The 20,490-nt window shown below is 42.3% G+C and overlaps 1 protein-coding gene across 1 annotated transcript in view; it reads left to right on the forward strand.

Annotated features, from left to right (window-relative positions):
* Positions 1-9,814: 9,814 nt before the first annotated feature.
* LOC124612302 overlaps positions 9,815-20,490 on the forward strand; it is a 54,556-nt gene continuing 43,880 nt past the window's right edge. Inside the window, exon 1 of the mRNA XM_047140415.1 lies at positions 9,815-9,927. Coding sequence (XP_046996371.1) covers positions 9,883-9,927 — 45 coding nt within the window. The 5' untranslated portion in view covers positions 9,815-9,882. The remainder of the gene's footprint in view (positions 9,928-20,490) is intronic.

The raw sequence follows: 20,490 nt of genomic DNA on the forward strand, positions 1-20,490 counted from the left end.
TTGCGCTCGAATTTCGGATAGCGTCAGAGGAACAGCTCAACAGTTGTTTTTTACTTAGCCTAGCTAAATACAACGTCTGGATGGACACCAGAATAAATAAACAGAAGAGGGAATTTGGTGTGGAATATTTATAGTAAACTAAGTACAGATTTAATCAGTATCACTCTGTTTCTTCATCGCAAGAGGTGGTGGAGCGGTACACAACCGTAAACTGCTAATATAACAGGTTCAGTAGAAATTGATTTTTCTATTTTTTAATCATAACCTAAATCGTCCTCGTGGCATTCAATGTATTTCCTAAACCATATCAAGAAACACTTGACAATGGTCTTCCTTGAAACTAGGACAATTAATGTTTTTTCAACATATAAATGAATTGAAACTGGAGCTGTAGGAATAATTCTTTTCAGAATGAAGCCTCCGATGCCTCTGAAGATGAAAGTGCCAGCACATACTTCGACTTGTCACAGAGATGCATGAAATTTCATGTGAAGTCCTTACAGGATTCGAGATTGCTGAGCAAGATTTGTAGAGCAGCACTTTAGGAATATTTAGGTGGAAAAATAAAAATAAAATTGAACATGTAAAGGACTCTAGCGGAAGACGTAAATGACCAGATTCAAGGCGGACAGATGGCATCAGAAAACATATTACATGAGTCCAAGTTTTATTCATTACAGACATACCAGAAGTTTTCATATCGCGTGACAGTACTCCTGTTGCTGTGGGTATATTATCCACTGTCATTTTGGTTTTTTAGTTCTAGTTGCGAATTTGTGCATGAGCTGATATGACTGATTTTTTCAACTGTGGGTGTAATACATAGTTCAAATTTAACGGATCGCTTCAAGCATGGTTTACGTTCACTGCGCAACACAATTAAAGTATAGCTTTTGAAACTCCATAATTGTGTCCGACTGCGACGCATAAGTTTCAAATTAAGACAACCTTCCGATTTAATGGTGCAAATGCGTTGCGCCCTGCCACATCACCCTCGGTCTCCGGGACGCTTCTAACGGCAGGGTGCCGACACATTCGAGAAAACGCCCAGAACTCAGAAGAATGAGGTGTATGGTGGATTAATGATATCACACTGGCACCAGATTTCATAACATTCTGTGCAATTCTATAATTGACAGGTCACACCATGACAGGATCATCACATCACCTCTTAGCCACAGTCAACCCTTCTTTTGACACCTCTGCGATGGACACAGGTCCTCAACTCCCAGAGCTAACATCGCGCTGTTTCCTTATGGATAGCTGAGGAAAGATTTCAGACAAACCGCCGCTCAAAATCGACACGAAAAGACTTAAGGTTGTGGCGTAGATCGTGACAGTGAAACCTCTTCTTCCTGCGGACGTCGATTCCCGGACACTTTGCATTCGAAAACGACAGTTCGCTGTGCACTGTGACTACAATTTTTACTCTGGTGTACAAGGTGGAAACTCTAGGGACCGTCCAAAACTATTCGACGACACTTGAACGTGCTCCGAAGCAGCTAAATATGTTTATGTTTTTTCAGCCTATCTATTTCGCGCACGACTGTGACATGATCACGGAGGGGTGCAACACTGACACATGCACGAGTAAAATGGCAAGGGGTCCCTCTAGGACCAACCAACTCGGCAACACCCTCGGTGACATCCATCCGTCCTTGCTGGGCTCCTTCAAAATGTCCTTGCACAGACAGGACTGTTGACATTAGTCCGTCTGCTGGCTGGATATGATGAAGCTCTTGCGGCTGTCAGTAGACCATGCGGAATTGTTGTTGGAGGCATGCCTGTCTGCGAGAGCCCAGGGCTTCGTCACTGATTTTCTCTGTTCAGGTAAATTTTTAAGTGCTCAACGAAAGTGAGAGGGTCACACCGAGGATGTTACCGAAATGAGTGGTCTAGGAGGGACCATTGTCGTTTTATCATACATGTGACAACGTCACACCTCACGGAAATTACGCCACTGGAGGGTGTGAAACAGGAGGACTGAAAAATAAAAGCAACTTTCGCTGCTCTGGGTCACCTTTAAATTTCTTGTAATGGTTTTGAAGGGTCATAGTGGTTCCAGCATCTAAATCGGAACAAAAATAACGGCCGTACTGCAATCCAAAGTGGTGCAATCACGTTCAGTGGGGTTGCCGGTCCACGATGTCCTGGGTGATAGGTTGCAGAGTTCTTGAGGTATCAGCAGTGTCAAAGGTCGTCAAGAACGCCATAGTGTTGCTCATCGCACCTGCAAACTGCCGTATTCGACCGGAAAATGTGTGGAAATGAACGCCCCACGAGAAGGGGTAGTTTCATTGACACCCTATATGCCACCTCCTCAGGTCTTTTCCTATCGAGCCTGACCATTGAAGTATATGAGAGACTTTTCTCGACAACCCATAAGAAAACCGTGTGATTTCAGCTCTGAATGTTGTGGTTCTGACCTCCATCGCAGAGGCGTCAAATGAAGGTGTTGATGTGGATAAGATGGGATCTTATGGTCCTTTACACGTGTGCGACATCCACTGGGGCGTTTAACAACATTTTTTGAGAAATTTGGTGCCAATGTGACATCATTACCACAGGTTACACCTCACTTATGTGCTCTGAAGTTTTTTTTCCCGCATGTCTCTACATCCCGCTGTTTGAAGCGTCGGCGAAAACGAGAGTGGTGTCAGAGGGCGAGATGCATTTGAGCCACTTAAGAGGAGAGTTGTAGGCACCCTTTAGCCACATTTGAAACTTACGTATCAAAAAGGGAGACAACAACGGTGTTCTGAAAAAGTATTCCTTTAATTTGTTGCGTAGTGTATTTACAAAGGCACAGTGTCTCTAGTCTTGTTTCGTAATGGAAACACTGCTGTTGCTTATAAACAATACTGTAGACGATTTTCCTTAGACTGAAAGAGCTGACAAGTGCGAGAATTATCGCACTATCAGCTTACAACTCATGCAACTGACAAAAATAAAATTCAGAAGCATCAAAAAGAACATTTAGATTGTGATGAATGACGATCAGATTGGTTTTAGAACAGCTATACGCAATTCTTACGTTCCGGTTGATAATGGAAGCAAGACTAAAGAAAAATCAAGACATGTTCATAGGATTTAATGACCTAGGAAATGCATTCGACAATGTAAAATGGTGTAAGGTGTTTGAAATTCTGACAAAAATAGGGTAAGCTGTAGGGAGAGACGGGTAATGTACAATATGTACAAGAACCAAGAGGGAACAATAAGAGCAGGCGGCCAGGAACGAAATGCTCGGATTAAGAAGGGTGTACGGCTTGGATGCGGTCTTTCGCCCCTACTGTTAAATCTGTACATCGGAAAAGCAATGATGGAAATAAAAGAAAGGTTCAGCAGTGGAATTACAATTTAAGGTGACAGGCTATGAAAGACATGATTCGCTGAAGACATTGGTATCCTGAGATTAAGTGAAGATGAATTACATGATCTGCTGGATGGAATGAACAGTGTAATGAGTACAGAATATGGATTGAGAGTAAATCGAAGAAATACGAAAGCAATGAGAAGTAGCAGAAACGAGATGTGCGAGAAACTTAACATCAGGTTGATGGTCACGATCTTGACAAATTTAAGGACTTCTGCTACCTAGGCAGCAGTATAACCAATGACGGACAGAACAAGGAGGACATCAGAAGTAGACCAGCAGCGGCAAAAAGGGCACTCCTGCCCAATAGAATCTACTAGTATTAAACATGGTCCTTAATCTGAGGAAGAATTTTCTGAGAATATACCTTTGGGGCACAGCATTGTGTGGTATTGAAACATGAGCTGTAGGAAAAGTGGAACAGAAGAGAATCGAAGTATTTGAGATGTGGTGCTACAGACGAATGTTGAAAATTAGTTGGGCTACTGATAAGGTAAGGAAAGAGGAGGTATTGCGCAGAATCGGAGAGAAAAGAGTAAGTGGGAAACACGGACAAGGAGAAGGGACACGATGACAGGACATCTGTTAAGACATAAGGGACTGACTTCCGTGGTACTAGCGGGAGCTTTAGAGAGCAAAACCTGTAGAGGAAGACAGAGATTGGAATATATCCAGAAGATAATTGAGGATGCAGGTTGCAGCTGCTACTATGAGGTGAAGAGGTTGGCACAGGAGAGAAATTCATGGAGAGTCGCATCAAACCAGACAGAAGATTGATGACTCAAAGAAGAAGAGAGTAGCAGGTTCAAGATTATCTACTTTTTTCACTAAACTCTGTAAGACAGGGACAGTGTCAGCAGTCATGCAAATGAACAGAGTATAAGTGAAGTAGAAGAGATTATTCGGTTTGTAGAACTTAGTCCTTCAACAAGAAAAAGCAAAATTTCTGCGTGTTTCTCAACTGCACATGCAAGATTTCAGGGTATGTTACTTATGTACGGCCTTTATTCTCATCCCCTATAGCGGATTTAATACCTCCGAGAATGAGATTAAATAAGATCATTGTAGTTTTATCGTTGAGAGACGTTGCAAATCGCCTAGCAGTCCCATTAGTACTGCTCGCTGGGGAAGAAGCTTTCACTCGTGACAGTTTCAATAATGTTGGTGGTCCGACATGTTATGGCCTTTTGTTTTCAAGAATGCTTCTAAGTTAGTGTGAGTTGTGGTGTGATGGACAGTCAGTTAACTGGGCTTATTGTGTTGCGGCATCGTCTTACATAGAACAGTTACCTAGAGCTTTCTTCAGCCTTATAATAAGCGGTTCCTTAGGCTAAAAATATGTGTATGTTCTGCTCGTATGACGGGGCTCCAGCGCATTCTAGTCAAGTGACACGTCATCTAAACCTAACATTCCCCGGATGATGAACTGGCAGAAATGTTAGAGACTCTTGGTCATAAAGGACTCCAGACCTTATCTCTCTAGAATTTTTGTCGGTGCGGATGGATGAATGGCAACGGCATATACAGGGTGTTACAAAAAGGTACGGCCAAACTTTCAGGAAACATTCCTCACACACAAAGAAAGAAAATATGTTATGTGGACATATCTTCCTCCCCCTGTGACTACTGCATCCTATCTTATTTTACCCAATTTGCTGCTGAGAAGCATTGGTCTTCCTTAGCAATATTTGCGCTCGCAGTTTCCAACGTTACCAGGTAAGATCCGAGGATGCCACAGAATGAGTGCTACGAACTGTGGGATCCTGCCCACTCATCTTGTACAGAATGCCTACAGGATGCTGCGTTCTCGGAATGCTATACAACAATTTAAACAAATAATATTGATAGTTTTATTTCAATAAATCAGATTTGACGGTACTTAACTTGAATTTACAGCAAGTGTTGCAAGCGAAGAGAGACATGCAAACAGTAATAATCTTCGCTATAGACCAAGTCCAAACAAGCAATGGATATGGGTCACTACTAACTGATCTCGTAGCACTCCCTGCAAGGCCGTGCTAATACTCCACTAATGATCGCTCGAGGATGGCGCTTACATTCACTTCTTGCAGACGTTGTCCTGTCGTGGCGCAGTCCTTGTCAGCGGGCTTTTGGCTGACGCACCTCACTGCGTTGTCTGGTCTTGCGTTCTTCCTCTTCGTTCCAGCGCTTGGGGTTAAGCCAGAGCATCAACCTAGCCCTTCTTTAAGTAAGTGCCTAAAATTTATCTCTTCCCCAATTCGATTCAGTACCATTTCATCAGTTATCCATTTTACTCTTATAATCTTGAGCGTTCTCCTGTAGCATCACATTTACAAAGTCTCTATTCTCTTCTTGTCGGACTATTTACTTTTCACTTCTGGACAAGACTAAATTCCAGGCAAATACCGTAAGAATAGTGTAATATTTAAATATGTAGCCTATTTCATGTTAACAAATTTATTCTTTTCGTAAAGGCTTTTCTTTAATTTGCCAGTGTGTGTTTTATATGCTCTCTACTTAGACCACCGTGACGTATTTTGTGTACCTATTAACAAAACTCATCAGGTACTTCCAGTACATCAACTCATTTCCTAATGTAATTACATCAACATCGAATTACTTAATACGATCACATTCGACTCCTGGGTTACTTTCCTTGAAGTTCATCTCATAATATCCCTTAATGACGTCATCATCCTGTCAAATATTCTCGTAGGTCTTGAGATGTCTGGCATTACATAATGATCCCCGCAAATTTCAAAGTTTTAATTTCTCTCCCTGAACATTAATACCCTTCCCAAATTTTCATCGGTTTTCTTTATAGCTTGCTTAACATAAGGACTGAATAAAATCGGAGATAGGTTACAATTCTGTCTCCATTTATCTCTACGTACTGCGCTTATTTGATAAGCTACCAAAATAGACGCCAGCAGAAAAAAGGGCTTACAGCATTTTTGGCCATGTTGTGTAAATATTTCGAAGTATTTCACACCGTCTCCCATCACAACGACATACAGTAGTTCTTATGTCTTGATACTATTCATAACTATACGTATAACAGCACGGTCGCAACCTCGCAATCATTCACGTATCGCAGCTATACTCAACCATTGACCACTTGGTCTATGATGACAACATTGTCTCTAAATACTGCTGAGTATTACTGTCAAACTTAGCAAACGTATCTCGCCTGGCAAATACGACTCAATATGTCGCATCGTGTGATGTAAAGTTGGCCAACTGGACCGACCCTCCACGTATTCTTAACCTTTTCCTTATTTGAGGAACGTAACTTTGGCGTAGAATCGATATCTATCCTAAGTAGAAAATTCCAGGTCAATGTGAATGTGCTGATTAGTGTGTAATGTATTGGTCATCTGTCCTTTATATTGTTTCCATGTGGCCCCAGTCAGGTCATATGCTTCTAAAGTAATTTCTGACATCTGGAGATGATTTCAAGTACAGTGAAAAGATGTTTACTCTAATAACTGACGTGACATTATAGAGTTTGCACACGTGTGGCTGAATAAAACAGGTTCTCACAGCGAAATTAAACAATTTTGGAATAAATATCATTGCCACATTTTTCGTACCCAAAACATTCGAAAAAAATATGTAATGAGCAAACTGATACATCCATATCATCGGCTACTTCCCTGAAAATGTTTCGGCGATAGTTAAAAATTATTTCATTAATTTTTACACGATATCATAGGTTGTTAATGCAGTGGGACGTCATGAGCGCCCGTCGTCTTTAAGGTCTCCACGGTCTTCTTCCAAACTCTTGTAACACATGTAAAGCCTTGTTTTATTTAAAGCAACATTTCAGATTTCTAAAACTTTGCTGCACTGTATTCTTTTCCTACAGCTAAATTTACCGTCATTACTCCACAAAACGTGGATTTCGCTGAGGTGAGGTGGTCAATGTGCCTCTACGATGCAAACAGCCGTATCGTAGGAACAACCACATTGAAGTGGTATCTGTAGAGAGACCAGAACAACATTTGTGTTGTGAAGAGTGCCAAAGCATCTTTGGTGGTTGCCATGGCAACGATCTGGTTGATCGAGCAATATAACGAACATAGCTGCAATTCATTACTTTTCAATAAGAAAATTTAACGCAAGTACTATAATCCGTTTTTACGCAAAATAATATTTGTCGATGCTACGAAAATACGTGAAACCTTTTGACAGCTGACAGCAGACAATATCCAACATCGCTACAATAGTTTTCAAGACTTGTTTACCAATAGAACAGCGAAAATAACGTGCCAATCGGAGTCATACGCTGAATAACTAAACTCCCGGTTTTTAAATATACCCATTCTTACTAAATGCAAGTATTGTCACCCACACAGCGCACTCAAAAGTTGCAGGTTGTGACTTATCCATGTAACCAACATGAAAATACACAGAAATTATAAGGAATGCATTATGAATGTTTTAATCATTGCCTCAGTCACAATTTTTAATAAATCTACGGACTCTACTCAACATCAAGACGCACATGTTCTGACTGGGGAGGGAAACTGATGTTAAAAAGACTACTTACTTAAACAAGTAGCGCCAATACCGGTTTCGAACCGATAGATTCATCCTCAGACCCCTGTTCACATTCACATTAAATTTGTTGTTACTGTTATTTCCTGGTATGACAGTTCAAGCGTTCGTAAGAAAGTATTTATTGTCTAATATTTCTCACTATTCTTTGCAGCAATGCGGTGAGCATTATCGCTCATCGGTACATTTTCCTTAAAAAATTTTTGTATGCTGCATTATTTTGCGCTATTCGGAGATAACATTCGAAGATCTGCAACAAAAATAAGATGTAAATTGCCATGAATCTGTATCTGCAGCGATATATGAATCTCACTCGAACTTTCGAGGTGCTTCTTAGTGTCATTTACACTGTGTGTCAATGCTGTTAAGATGTTAGTTCCATTTCTTCCGTTAGTTGCTGTTCTGTTTTCTTGGCATATTTTACTCTCCACACTTCTAGAATCTAAAATTTTTAATACTAGCAAAATGAAATCGTGAATGCTTGGCGCGATCTGGATACTCTTCAGCAGAAAACCTTAGTGCTGCTCTAACAGTTTTGAGACATTCGTCACAAACGACATTCATTTTCTCTGCTGGTTTAAGACCAAGTTATTTGTTTGCTGCAACATGCTGATGGGCTTCAAATGCACAGGTAAACACAAGCACCACATCTGATGTTACGTTTTTGTGTGCATTTGTTATAACAGGGCAGAAGTCTGTGGAATCTCTTCCGCTGACGGCATAACAGTGGATTTACGGCGCTGTTATCTTGATATTTTTGATCAATTCTCATACATGTCATGTCTCTGAAGTTCAATTAAAAGCTTCTTTCAGATGCCCTGAAAAAAAATTGTGTAGTTACATTAGAAGAAACAAAGTCGTTGTAATTTGACGACTAAAAACAATGGAATTTACTTACGAACATCGGGAAATTTGCCGTATTGCCCTCACCTTGATATGTTTACTCATTATGGATATATGTGGAGTTGGCTGTCTTAGCTGCCTCACCCTGTACATGCCGGTTAATGACGAAAACACTAAAATTAGGGAATTTGGGGCTAATACCGAATGGCACAAACCGCCTTTCTTTCCACTTATCACCTTAAAATGGATAAGTGTGTGGAAATGGGGGCGCGGATGGGTGTGGAAGAAGTGAATGACACTGGTACACCACTAACTCTTTTCCACACATCGTACGGCGGCTTGCGAGGTAAAAATGTAGAAAATGTGGGCCATATGCAGACCGATCCCTGTGTATAATTTTGTGCTTGTAGTATAGTATAACGAAAATCTGTGCCTCTATGGAACATCTTTTCACGATGCCGCCATTGTACCAGATGAGTTATTAACAATACAGAAAGCATGCAGGGCTAAAAGAAGTGTGTCGGTCGGCACTCGTGAGCGTAACCTGAGAACAATCCCCTTTGTGAGAAGTTAACATTCGCTCACAAACATAACTATACTGGATTGTTCTACTTAATGTCTCTTTTTCTTCGAGCTATATGGCAGCTTTTTAGAACCGAAAGACTTTCACTCGTGCAGGCAGTGGTCCGTTGTCTAAATAAAGAACAAAGGGTGCCATAAACCCAGTGGCGTAATTTCTTATTTGGATAATTTTACGCCGTGTGCCGAACGCTACCATGTAAGAACTCAGAACCCTAATATAAGCAGGCGCGGCACCCAGAACAGTCATTCCGCACGGGGTGCAGGTGTGGGAACTTTTAGCGCAGAAACAACTCTACTACATAACCCAGCGCAGGTAAACAGGTAAGTCCTTCAGTTCTTCAGCAACATATCCGCCTGAATCGTTCATCTTCTCATATAATTTCATTTTCTTTATATTCTTCAGCTGTTCTTTCGATGATAAACTCCTGAAATCTGATTTATACAGTTGTTACGTTCTGTGTCACCTCATTTCAGAATAAACACTCAAGCGGAGGCGCTGCTGAATTTTGGTGACGCCATCTGCACTGGCTGCTACGATCATGAAGTCACCGCCCGCATACTTCGCGCTCTCCTTTGTCTTAGCGGTAAGTCATTGCTCAGAGCATCTGTCGCCTTGTTTTCTCAGTAACTGGAGATAATGTTCACCATTTTTAACTGTAGAGATCCGTCACTGTTTCGGGGTTATGGTGACGCCAACATTTGATAATGGATGAAATCTTGCACATGGATCTACATCTACAATTGCTCTCTGCAGTGCTTACGGGCGTGGTTTCCCCCTACGAATACATTTACGGATCTTGCGTCAGAAAAATACTGTTGGTGGTACCCCTCTGAATCTGCCAGAATGTGTCTAGTTAAAAAGTCGTGGCAAATTACACGAGATATAATATGCAGGAAGTAGATTGTTTCTCTACCTGTTTCGGAATTTATTTCAGAATTATATAACAATTTTTTTAAAAATTATTTAAGAATTTTTTAAGGATCTCTGAAATGTCACACATCTTCCACGTAACTGCCTCTCTTCTGTGATACATTCTTGCATAAGAAGCCCGTGACGATCCGTGCCATTCTTAATTGAATCGTTTCTATCTGTTGAATTTCACTTACTTCGCACTGGAGCCGACCCGGGAGAGTTAAGGGATCCAGTACTAGAACCATAATTTGAAAGAGCTTCGAAAGACTTAACATCAAATTAGGCACAAGAATTAAATAAGATTCCACTGGAATTTCTGAAATAACTGGGGAAGTGGCAGCCAAGGAACTATTCATATCGATGTGTAGAATTTGTGAGACCAGTGACATACCATCATATTTTAGGGAAAATCTCGGCCACACTATTCCGAAGATAGAATGAGCCGTTGTGGCCGAGCGGTTCTAGGCGCTTTAGTCAGCAACCAAGCTGCTGCTACGGTAGCAGGTTCGAATCCTGCCCCGGGCATAGATATCTGTGATGTCCTTAGGTTAGTTAGGTTTAAGTAGTTCTAAGTCTAGGGGACTGATGACCTCAGATGTTGAGTCCCATAGTGCTCAGAGCCATTTGAGCCAAAAGAGCAGATAAGTGAGAGCACTACCGCGTAATCAGCGTAACAACTGATGAATATAAGTTGCTGACAAAAATAAACTAGATTTGAAGGGAAAAGAGAAACGTGAATTTGTTAGATGCAAACAGTTTCGCTTTAGGAAAGATGTACCAGAGAGGCTGTCCTGACGTTGTGCAGAAGAAAAATCAAGACATCATCATATGATTTTCCGGCCTCGAAAAAGAGTTCGACAACGTAAAATAGTTCAAGATGTAAAGTCTGAGAAAAATAGAAGTAAGCTACAGGGAAACACACATTTTGTATACATTATTTACAGGAACCAAGAGGAAAAAATGAAGACCGGAAGACAAAGAACGAATTGCTCGGCTTAAGAAGTGTGTAAGACAGGAATGCAGTCTTTCGCTCCTAGTGTTCAGTCCATACATCGTGTAACATGAAAACTTGTGATCCCGAAGTAGACGAAATTTAAGGAACTCTGTTTTTTTTTTTTTTTTTTTTTTGCTTCCGTGGTAGCAAAATAGCCCTTGATGGGCGAAGCATAGTGGACGTAAAGAGCGGACTAGCACTAGCAAGAAGGGAATCCCTGGTCAAGAGAAGAAGTGTACTAGTATCAAACATAGGCTGCAATTTGAGGAAGAAATTTATAAGAATGTACGTTTGTAGCACAGTAAATATCTGATTTTGGGAAAACTGGAAGAGAAAGAATATCAGAGTCTCTGAGATGTCATGCTACAGAACAATGCTTATAATTATGGATGCTAGTAACGTAGGTAATGGGAAATTTCATCGGAGAATCGGCGAGGAAAGGAACGTATGGAAAACACTGACAAAAAGGAGGGACACGATAACAGAACGTGTGTTAAGACGTCGGGGAGTAACTTTTATTGTACATACTATTAGAAAAGTTGTAGAGTGTAAAAACTGTACAGGAAGACAGAGATTGGAACATACCCAACAAATACTTGAGGATGTATGGTACAGATGCTAATCTGAGGTGAAGAGGATAACTTAAAACTAAACTACGATCGAACAGGTCTCGGAAGACTCTAAGGTACTGACCAACCCCCGTGTGTTCCACAGCCTGTAAGCGTCACTGGTTGCGGGCATGGAGGGGCGTCTGACCAACACTCCGCTCTTCAGGTAGTTGTCAGTTTCCATGACCGTAGCCGCTACTTCTTAATCAAGTAGCTCCTCAATTTGTCTCATAAGGGCCGAGTGCACCTTGCTTGCTAACAACGCTCGGCAGACCGGACAGTCAGACATCCAGGTGTTAGCCAAGCCTGACAACACATTACTTCGGTAATCTGACGGGAACCAGTGTTACCTCTGAGGCAAGTCCGTTGGCTGAAGACGTTGGAGAGTAATTCGTGGCAGACTGCATCAAACCGGTCAAAAGGCTAGTGACTTAAGGAAAAAAGACATTATGCTGTCAAACCTGAATCTGGTGTCCGCCTCCCCCAAGAACATACTGGCGTGTAGTTACACCTTGAATGGGTCGGGAAAATGAAATTGGATACTTGAAGTTTGTGACTGTTTGCATTAATTGACCGCCAGTCGCGTTATTTACACGTATTGTATCACACGTTATATTTATAAGCTTTATATTACAATACTTTGAGTTCGGAGTTAACAGCTATTCCCTGTAACAGACACTGATTATCTGCAAGTCTTCATGAATTTCGTAACCAGTTTCTTGAGACGTCACCTCTGCACAACATACATAGTGGTTTGCAAAGAGTGTCCTAGAACTAAATCCACATCAACACTCCACAAGCTACCTTAGGATGTGCACCGGAGGGCGCTACTGGTGAAACTGTACGTCGCTCTCCCCCTTCCTGTCCCATTTCCGAATGTCGTGGTCTGAACAGTCGGACGAAAAGACAGACAGACAAACAGACTGCGAAGAATCCCTATAATGATTCCGCTGGCACCGAATGTTGTACGAAACCCAAAAAAATAACAAATTCCTCATTGTTCGAGGCGGAATCTTCAAGACAGACTTTCGTAAAGTGACGTTTTCTTCTGTTCGACAATTCTAACCTGTCACTTTTCACTGGCGTCGGTTATTAATCCCTGTAACCGGGTTGGACAATCTTTTCACTGGATGACGGAGAGAAAAACGTATCGTTGTCAGGCAGAGATCTATCGTTCGGGAAAGACTCAGTCTAAATTGATAAGCGAGAATGATGAAATTCCATTTACCGATGTCGTGCTGTTGATGTTAAAAGGATAAATAGACACGTTTGTGTAACTAAATAATTTTCTGTACAACTTTCTCTTCAAATTACGTTCGCTAAATCTGAACAGAATGGGGTTCACCATCACAATGACATCAAATAATCAGGGTACCCGTGAAAGATGGCAATACTGAGGAAGTTACTGATAAGCTAGCGGTTCTCTACGACAAACATTCAACAGTCCATACAGTCATAGTAAGAAAACTTCCTCCTTCTTTGGTGGCGCATCTCAAAAACGTTTCAAATCAAATTCAAAGGCACAACACTACGAAAAATAAAGAATGCAGCGAAACAGCGTAGGGCAATAACTCCGCAGTGCCAAAATCAGGTACGCTTTTTGTGTTGCTTGCAGCGAGACGACAACGGCGATTCTGTGATAGGATCTCCATTCTAGCCCTGTCAGTAACCTTTCCACAACTATGAACTCTGGAGAAAATCACCGGGCTACAGAACTAACTCTCACACTTTCCACCTGACGCGCATTACAAGGATATCGACGGTGAAAGAAATAATGAGAACCTCTTCTGAAGCGACCAAAAATAATTGGCTTGCCTAAAACGATGGATAAAAACATATCGCATTCAAAACGACTCCCAGTTGTCTGGAAATAGTGAATATAGATTCTGTAAAGGTTTCAAGGGACTCTTATAGCACTGTTCCTGCGAAACGATGGCTAGTTGGGATAATGATGATACAGGTGATAGCGATTACATACACTTCTGTCTAAATTAGACCACATATTGAGATCTGGTGATTGAGGTCGTCACGGTGGATGCGGCTATACATCCTCGTGCTCACTAAAGAAGTCCTCTAAGATGCGTGCGTTGTGAACTGGGACGCTGTCTCCTATGAACACAGCATCACCAGTGGGGAACAAACACTGGTATGGGAAGGACGTGATCACCCAAAATGGTCACAAAATCCTTAGCAGTAATGCGACCTTGCAGAATAACCATATGACCATGGAATAACATGAAATGACCGCTCAAATCATCACAGAAGCCTCACCATGTTTCACTCTTGGCAGCAAGCAGTGTGCATCGTAAGCTGGTCACATCGTACGCCAGACGCAAACTCGGTCTGATGTTGGAAACCGTATGAAACGAGACCCATCCGACCAAATGAATTTTTCCCCGTTGCTGCGTATGCCATATTTTATGGCTCGGTACCGCATTTCCCTATTACGGCGTGGTTTAGGAATCGAGCTCAGTCAGCACTTTCCAGCTTGGGGAGCACTTTTTTGTTTCGGTGCAAGCATGATCCACGAGCACGATATTCAGTTATGCAATGACTTTCACAGTCGTCGTCCTTTTAATACTTGTCACAGTCCTCTTTAATGACCGTCTGTCACAATCGCTCAACATACATTTTCGTCCACGTCGTAACTTAGCGGATGGCGCTTTTCCGCTTTCCCTGCATGCGATTTATATCTTCGATACGCCGCCTCTTGAAATACCAACCTACCTTGGCTACAGAGGCGCCCACGATACGAGCACGAATAACTGTCCACAATCGAATTCACTTAGCTCCGACGTAATGCACTCACAACAACACGTGACATTGTCCAGACCACGAATAACATCATTAACTCATTGAGGACATTGCACCTGAGCCGTTCCAAGTAAAATACTACAGTGCACCTTTCAGGAGTGGGTAGCATCTGCGTATGTTTTCAAGCTTGCATTTCTCGCTGCGTTTCCATATTTATGTGGAGTCCATGTATTTACCTATACAACTTGACCTTGGACATCATGCTGCTGTTACATAGGGCTTGTGGCAGTAATCGAAAACACGCTGACAGCTGCGAACCACCTGCATCCCTTCATGCTTGATGTCTTCTTCGACGGCGATGTCATAATTCAGAAGTATAATTGTTCGTGTCTCGGAGACAGACCCGTGGTACAGTGCTTTGAACATTATAGTTAACTCACGTTGATGCCTCGGCGGCCAGATTCACCTTATGCCTGTGGAACCCCTCTGGGTCACTGTCGGGCGTCATCACCACGTGCGCAAATTAGCGGCCCATTATTTACGTGAATTACAAGACCTGTACATAGGCATATAATGTCACACTCCTCCACACACCTACCAACAAACTTATTTTAAAGGGCCACACCAGCAGGTGACTGTTCTGTTGTTTATTTAAATACAATCCACGTTTCGGCCTATTACGCCATTTTCAAGTATTTGATTTTATGTATTTAACACATCTTGCAGGACACTTAACTGTTGTCCTGTAATATATGCTAAACACACGCTCTGCGAATAAACTGAAGTCTTTAGTTACACTAACCGATCAAAGTATCCGGACAACCCAATGTAATGCGAAATTCATCGATAGATGGCATGAGAGTTGTACTCGACAGAATAAAAGCACGTGGTGATTACTGTGTTTGCAGGAGGGCGTAGTAGTAGCAGCAGACTGGTTCAGTCAGAAGGACTCAGTAGCTTCGAATGTGGCTCGCAATTCTATGTCCCCTGTGTAACAAATATGTCAGGGACATTCAACCCTTATACGGCTGCGCATTCGACCTTTGATGATGTGGCAGTAAAGCGGAAACAGGAAGGAACTAACTACTTATAAACAACACCGGGCAGACCTCTGTACTGAAGGACTGGCAGCGTCGAACATGCCGAAGAGTCATTGTAAGAAATCGCATGAAATTAGCAGAAGAAATCACTCGTGAGTTGAAAAGTGGTTTGAGTAGCCAAGCTAGCACATTGAAAAGTACACTACTGGCCATTAAAATTGCTACACCACGAAGATGACGTGCTACAGTCGATAGATTTAACCGATAGGAAGAAGATGCTGTGATATGCAAATGAGTAGCTTTTCAGAGCATTCACACTAGGTTGGCGCCGGTGGCGACACCTACAACATTCTGACGTGAGGAAAGTTTCCAACCGAATTCTCAAACACAAGCAGCAGTTGACGGGCGTTGCCTGGTGAAACGTTATTGTGATGCCTCGTGTAAGGAGGAGAAATGCGTACCATCACGTTTCCGACTTTGATAAAGGTCGGATTGTAGCCTATCGCGATTGCGGTTTATCGTATCGCGACATTGCTGCTCGCATTGGCCGAGATCCAATGACTGTTAGCAGAATATTGAATCGGTGGCTTCAGGAGGGTAATACGGAACGCCGTGCTGGATCCCAACGGCCTCGTATCACTAGCAGGCATCTTATCCGCATGGCTGTAACGGATCGTGCACCCACGTCTCGATCCCTGAGTCAACAGATGGGGACGTTTGCAAGACAGCAACCATCAGCACGAACAGTTCGACAACGTTTGCAGCAGCATGGACTATCAGCTCGGAGGCCATGGCTGCGGTTACCCTTGACGCTGCATCGGAGCCAGGAGCGCCTGCGATGGTGTACTCAACAACGAACCTGGGTGCACGAATGGCAAAACATCATTTTTTCGGATGAATCCAGTTTCTGTTTACAGCACCATGATGGTCGCATCCGTGTTTGGCGACATCGCTGTTAACGCACATTGGAAGCGTGTATTCGTCATCGCGTCACTGGCGTATCACCCGGCGTGATGGTATGGGGTGCCATTGGTTACACGTCTCGGTCACCTCTTGTTAGCACTGACGGCACTCTGAATAGTGGACGTTACGTTCCAGATGTGTTATGACCCGTGGCTCTACACTTCATTCGATCCCTGCGAAATCCTACATTTCAGCAGGATAATGCACGACAGCATATTGCAGGTCCTGTACGGGACTTTCTGGATACAGAAAATGTTCGACTGCTGGCCTGGCCAGCACATCCTCCAGATCTCTCACCAGTTGAAAACGTCTGGTCAATGGTCACCGAGCAGCTGGCTCGTCACAATACGCCAGTTACTACTCTTGATGAACTGTGGTATCGTGTTGAAGCTGCATGGGCACCTGTACCTGTACACGCCATCCAAGCTCTGTTTCACTCAATGCCCAAGCGTATCCACGCCGTTATTTCGGTTAGAGGTGGTTGTTCTGGGTACTGATTCATCAGGATCAATTCACCCAAATTGCGCGAAAATGTAATCACATATCGGTTCTAGTATAGTGTATTTGTCCAATGAATACCCGTGTATCATCTGCATTTCTTCCTGGTGTAGAAATTTTAATGGCCAGTAGTGTATGTGGTACAATGGTCGATCAGTTCTACTTTATCTGCACTCTGCCGTGGTCAGGGGTAAGCAAAGATAGAGGAACAGTAAAGAGCGACGCCACTGGATTTCGAATAACCTGAAACAAGAGATTTGCAGTGTTTAACACGCTACACCCTATGGTTGTGCGAGGGTAGATTACAGATTTTGGCGAATTCCTTTAGGTTGTTAACTGACATTTGTGCAGCACCATTACTGAAGTACAGAGTGTTGCGTCGCTACTGTGGAAGTCAGCACGGACGCAAACAAGGAAGGAGAGAGGTTGCAGTGGTCGGTGGCAGGAGTCCAAAATGATCTGTACATTAAACTTCAAGATTAATTGCACATTTCATTTCTAAAAAGAAAATAAGCGTAACATCTTTTTATGCAGTGGCTTCTGTGATGTACCTTTCGCATTTCTTGCTTTTATGTTTTCGTTTTCTTCAAAGGCAAAGAGAAAAGGTGAAGCGGTAGCCCAGAGTAGAGCCCGCGCCTACCGTAATGTATTTTTGTTTTTCCAGGATTAAAAAACATAAGATGTTTTTTTCTGTTCCTCGGTAAAAGAGAATGGACTCCCTCTCTGTTAATGAACGAAGGTAGAGGCACCCTACGTGCACGTACATTAGTCACTATTACCACTCGGCTCAAGAGGGGCTGCCGTTCCTCCATAGACATTCAAACACCTGCCTTAAAGTGTCCCCATCACCGTTCGAGCCGTCGTCAGGGATGGAGCACCCCATATTAGAATTCACTGACAACTGGCCAGTTAGTTATGATTAAATTGCGTCTTTTCTTCCTAGTCTTAAAAGACAGACATTAAATTTTTCCCTCGTGAGTGGTAGATAACCATCTCAGTTGCAAAGTAGTACAGTCATGCCTGCCCTAAGAATGAAATCCCACAATAAATTTGTGACTTCTGCCCAACCAGTTTCTTACCCTCCATGTCCAAAGCCCAGTAATATATTATTCGCTATCATCTGACTGAATACTTCCGGAAATTCAACTTACACGACAAATATCAGGCTACGCTTCGTAAACACTACACTAATTAAGGTAACTAATTACCTGAATTAAGCTACGGGCAACCGTGATGCTCAAATACTGACACTGTAGCACTTCAGAAAAGCATTTTACACTGCCAGCTTTGCTAAATATGTTAGAAAATATGCACCAGCTAAATTATTCAGATAGTGTGCCGAAGTGTTTTGAAAGCCATTTGCAAATCAGACATGGGATGAGGAGCCGATCTGGAACGATATCCTCTCAGCACAGCCACAAGTCTTAATCCTGAGACCACTGTTCTTTTCCTTGTACATCAGTGACGTGCAGCTGATTTTGTGCTCCTACAAGCAACTATAATTTCTGCGCCGACAACCTTCATCCCTATCTTAATTCCACACCGGAATACATCAAAACGGTCATCGACGACGTGAATGACGATCGGTCTTCTGTGCTCAAATGAGTGCTAAACCTAGGATTTAACCGACATGGGAAAAAGTCCCCAGCAGTTCCAGTATCGCATCTTAAATGAATTAAATCCGAAATTTCGGAACAATTGTGTCCTATTCTTTCGATGGTGTCCTAAGAGCAGTACACCAGGAAATGTGAAGAGCCGGCCGCGGTGGTCTAGCGGTTCTAGGCGCTCAGTGCGGAACCGCGCGACTGCTACGGTCGCAGGTTCGAATCCTGCCTCGGGCATGGATGTGTGTGATGTCCTTAGGTTAGTTAGGTTTAAGTAGTTCTAAGTTCTAGGGGACTGATGACCTCAGATATTAAGTCCCATAGTGCTCAGAGCCAAATGTGAAGAACTTAATGTACCCTGTATGAACAGCTCAAGTAAGCTATAGTTACTGTCATCCGCTACAGGAAGACATTTGAGAAAGTTCAAAACATACAGACGTTTCAGATGATAGTTTCACAGACTATAAAACATACTCCCGTAGAACCACATTGTGCTGAAACTCAGCTACTACAACGTATTCCAGCACTGCATGATTAGTGAAGAGTCTAGTTGGTTAGAACTAACCATGGTTGTTTGTTGAACTACATCTGAAACTTCCATCTATTTGACCACGTCATTGCTTCATACTCCGAGTCAGGATGTTTGCGTCCAGTTTGCGGCCACACAAGTTTTGTGCCCATTTATATTATAAAACATCTCTGATCTGTTTCTACGTTTCGAGAAAAATCTGCTCCTGTTTTGAGTGAAATTCAATGCCCCCGCTGTTTTATGGAAAAATTATAGCACTTGGTTCTTCTAACCTTAAAATACAGAGAATAGACGACAGACTTCAGTTGCCAGAGACTACAATCATGTGTCTGTGAGTTGCGTTTGCGTGTGTGCGTGTGTGTGTCGACTATTCTTGACGAAGGCCTTGCTGGCCGAAAGCTTATTTGTGACAGGATTTCTGTTCTGCCTATCTACGACTCTGCATCTCCACTTTATGGTGGGTAGCAGCTTTCCTTTTCTTAATATAATTGCATTATCTTTGACTCCAATGTCAAAAATAATATTTATTCTGTGTTTTTACCTCACTCTAGATGAGTAACATCTCTTACAATGTTATCTACAAATGTTGGAACTTCTTTTACGACGATAATGTGACATTGTAAGCCGAAAACAGGTTTAATTAATAAATTAATATATCTTGCAGAATATTGAGTCTAACAAGTCCCTGTCTCTTTAAGCAAGCATCGTAGCTAATCGGTCAGTTGCCTTATTGTTGTTGTATTTGTAACGTGACACAGGCTGGAGTAAGCCAAGTTTACTGTCTTCAATTCTCTCTCTATGCTGTCAGCTTCCCATGAGTAATGGGGCTATTTTCACTAATAAATCGGTATTGTGAATCAGTGGTTCCCAAAGTTTGAAACGCTGCCTCAATTTTGTTACGTAGTGAAGAAGAGTTAAATCAAGCTAAACTACTGCTAATTGTTTCTTGTCTCTAAATGTCCCACCTGTCCGAATACATCCACACAGCAATGTCGTGCAGGAGCCCTTCAATAAGGTAAGAAGTCTAACGCTGCCACCGTCATGTTGACAGGAGAAATTCTCTGGTGCTAAGACATTACTTATAGACGAAAAAGGGAAGAAAGTGACATTTACATAAACGCAACAGCTCATAATTAACCAGGATACGGCCTGGCCCATGAACCGTTCCTTCCCTTTACCGTAATTGTACTATAAACCTCTTTTTTCCCCATTTAGATTCGGTACTTGCTAATTAATTATTCGAT

This window comes from Schistocerca americana, chromosome 4 (genome assembly GCF_021461395.2).
Source record: "Schistocerca americana isolate TAMUIC-IGC-003095 chromosome 4, iqSchAmer2.1, whole genome shotgun sequence".
NCBI classification, from domain to species: Eukaryota; Metazoa; Arthropoda; class Insecta; order Orthoptera; family Acrididae; genus Schistocerca; species Schistocerca americana.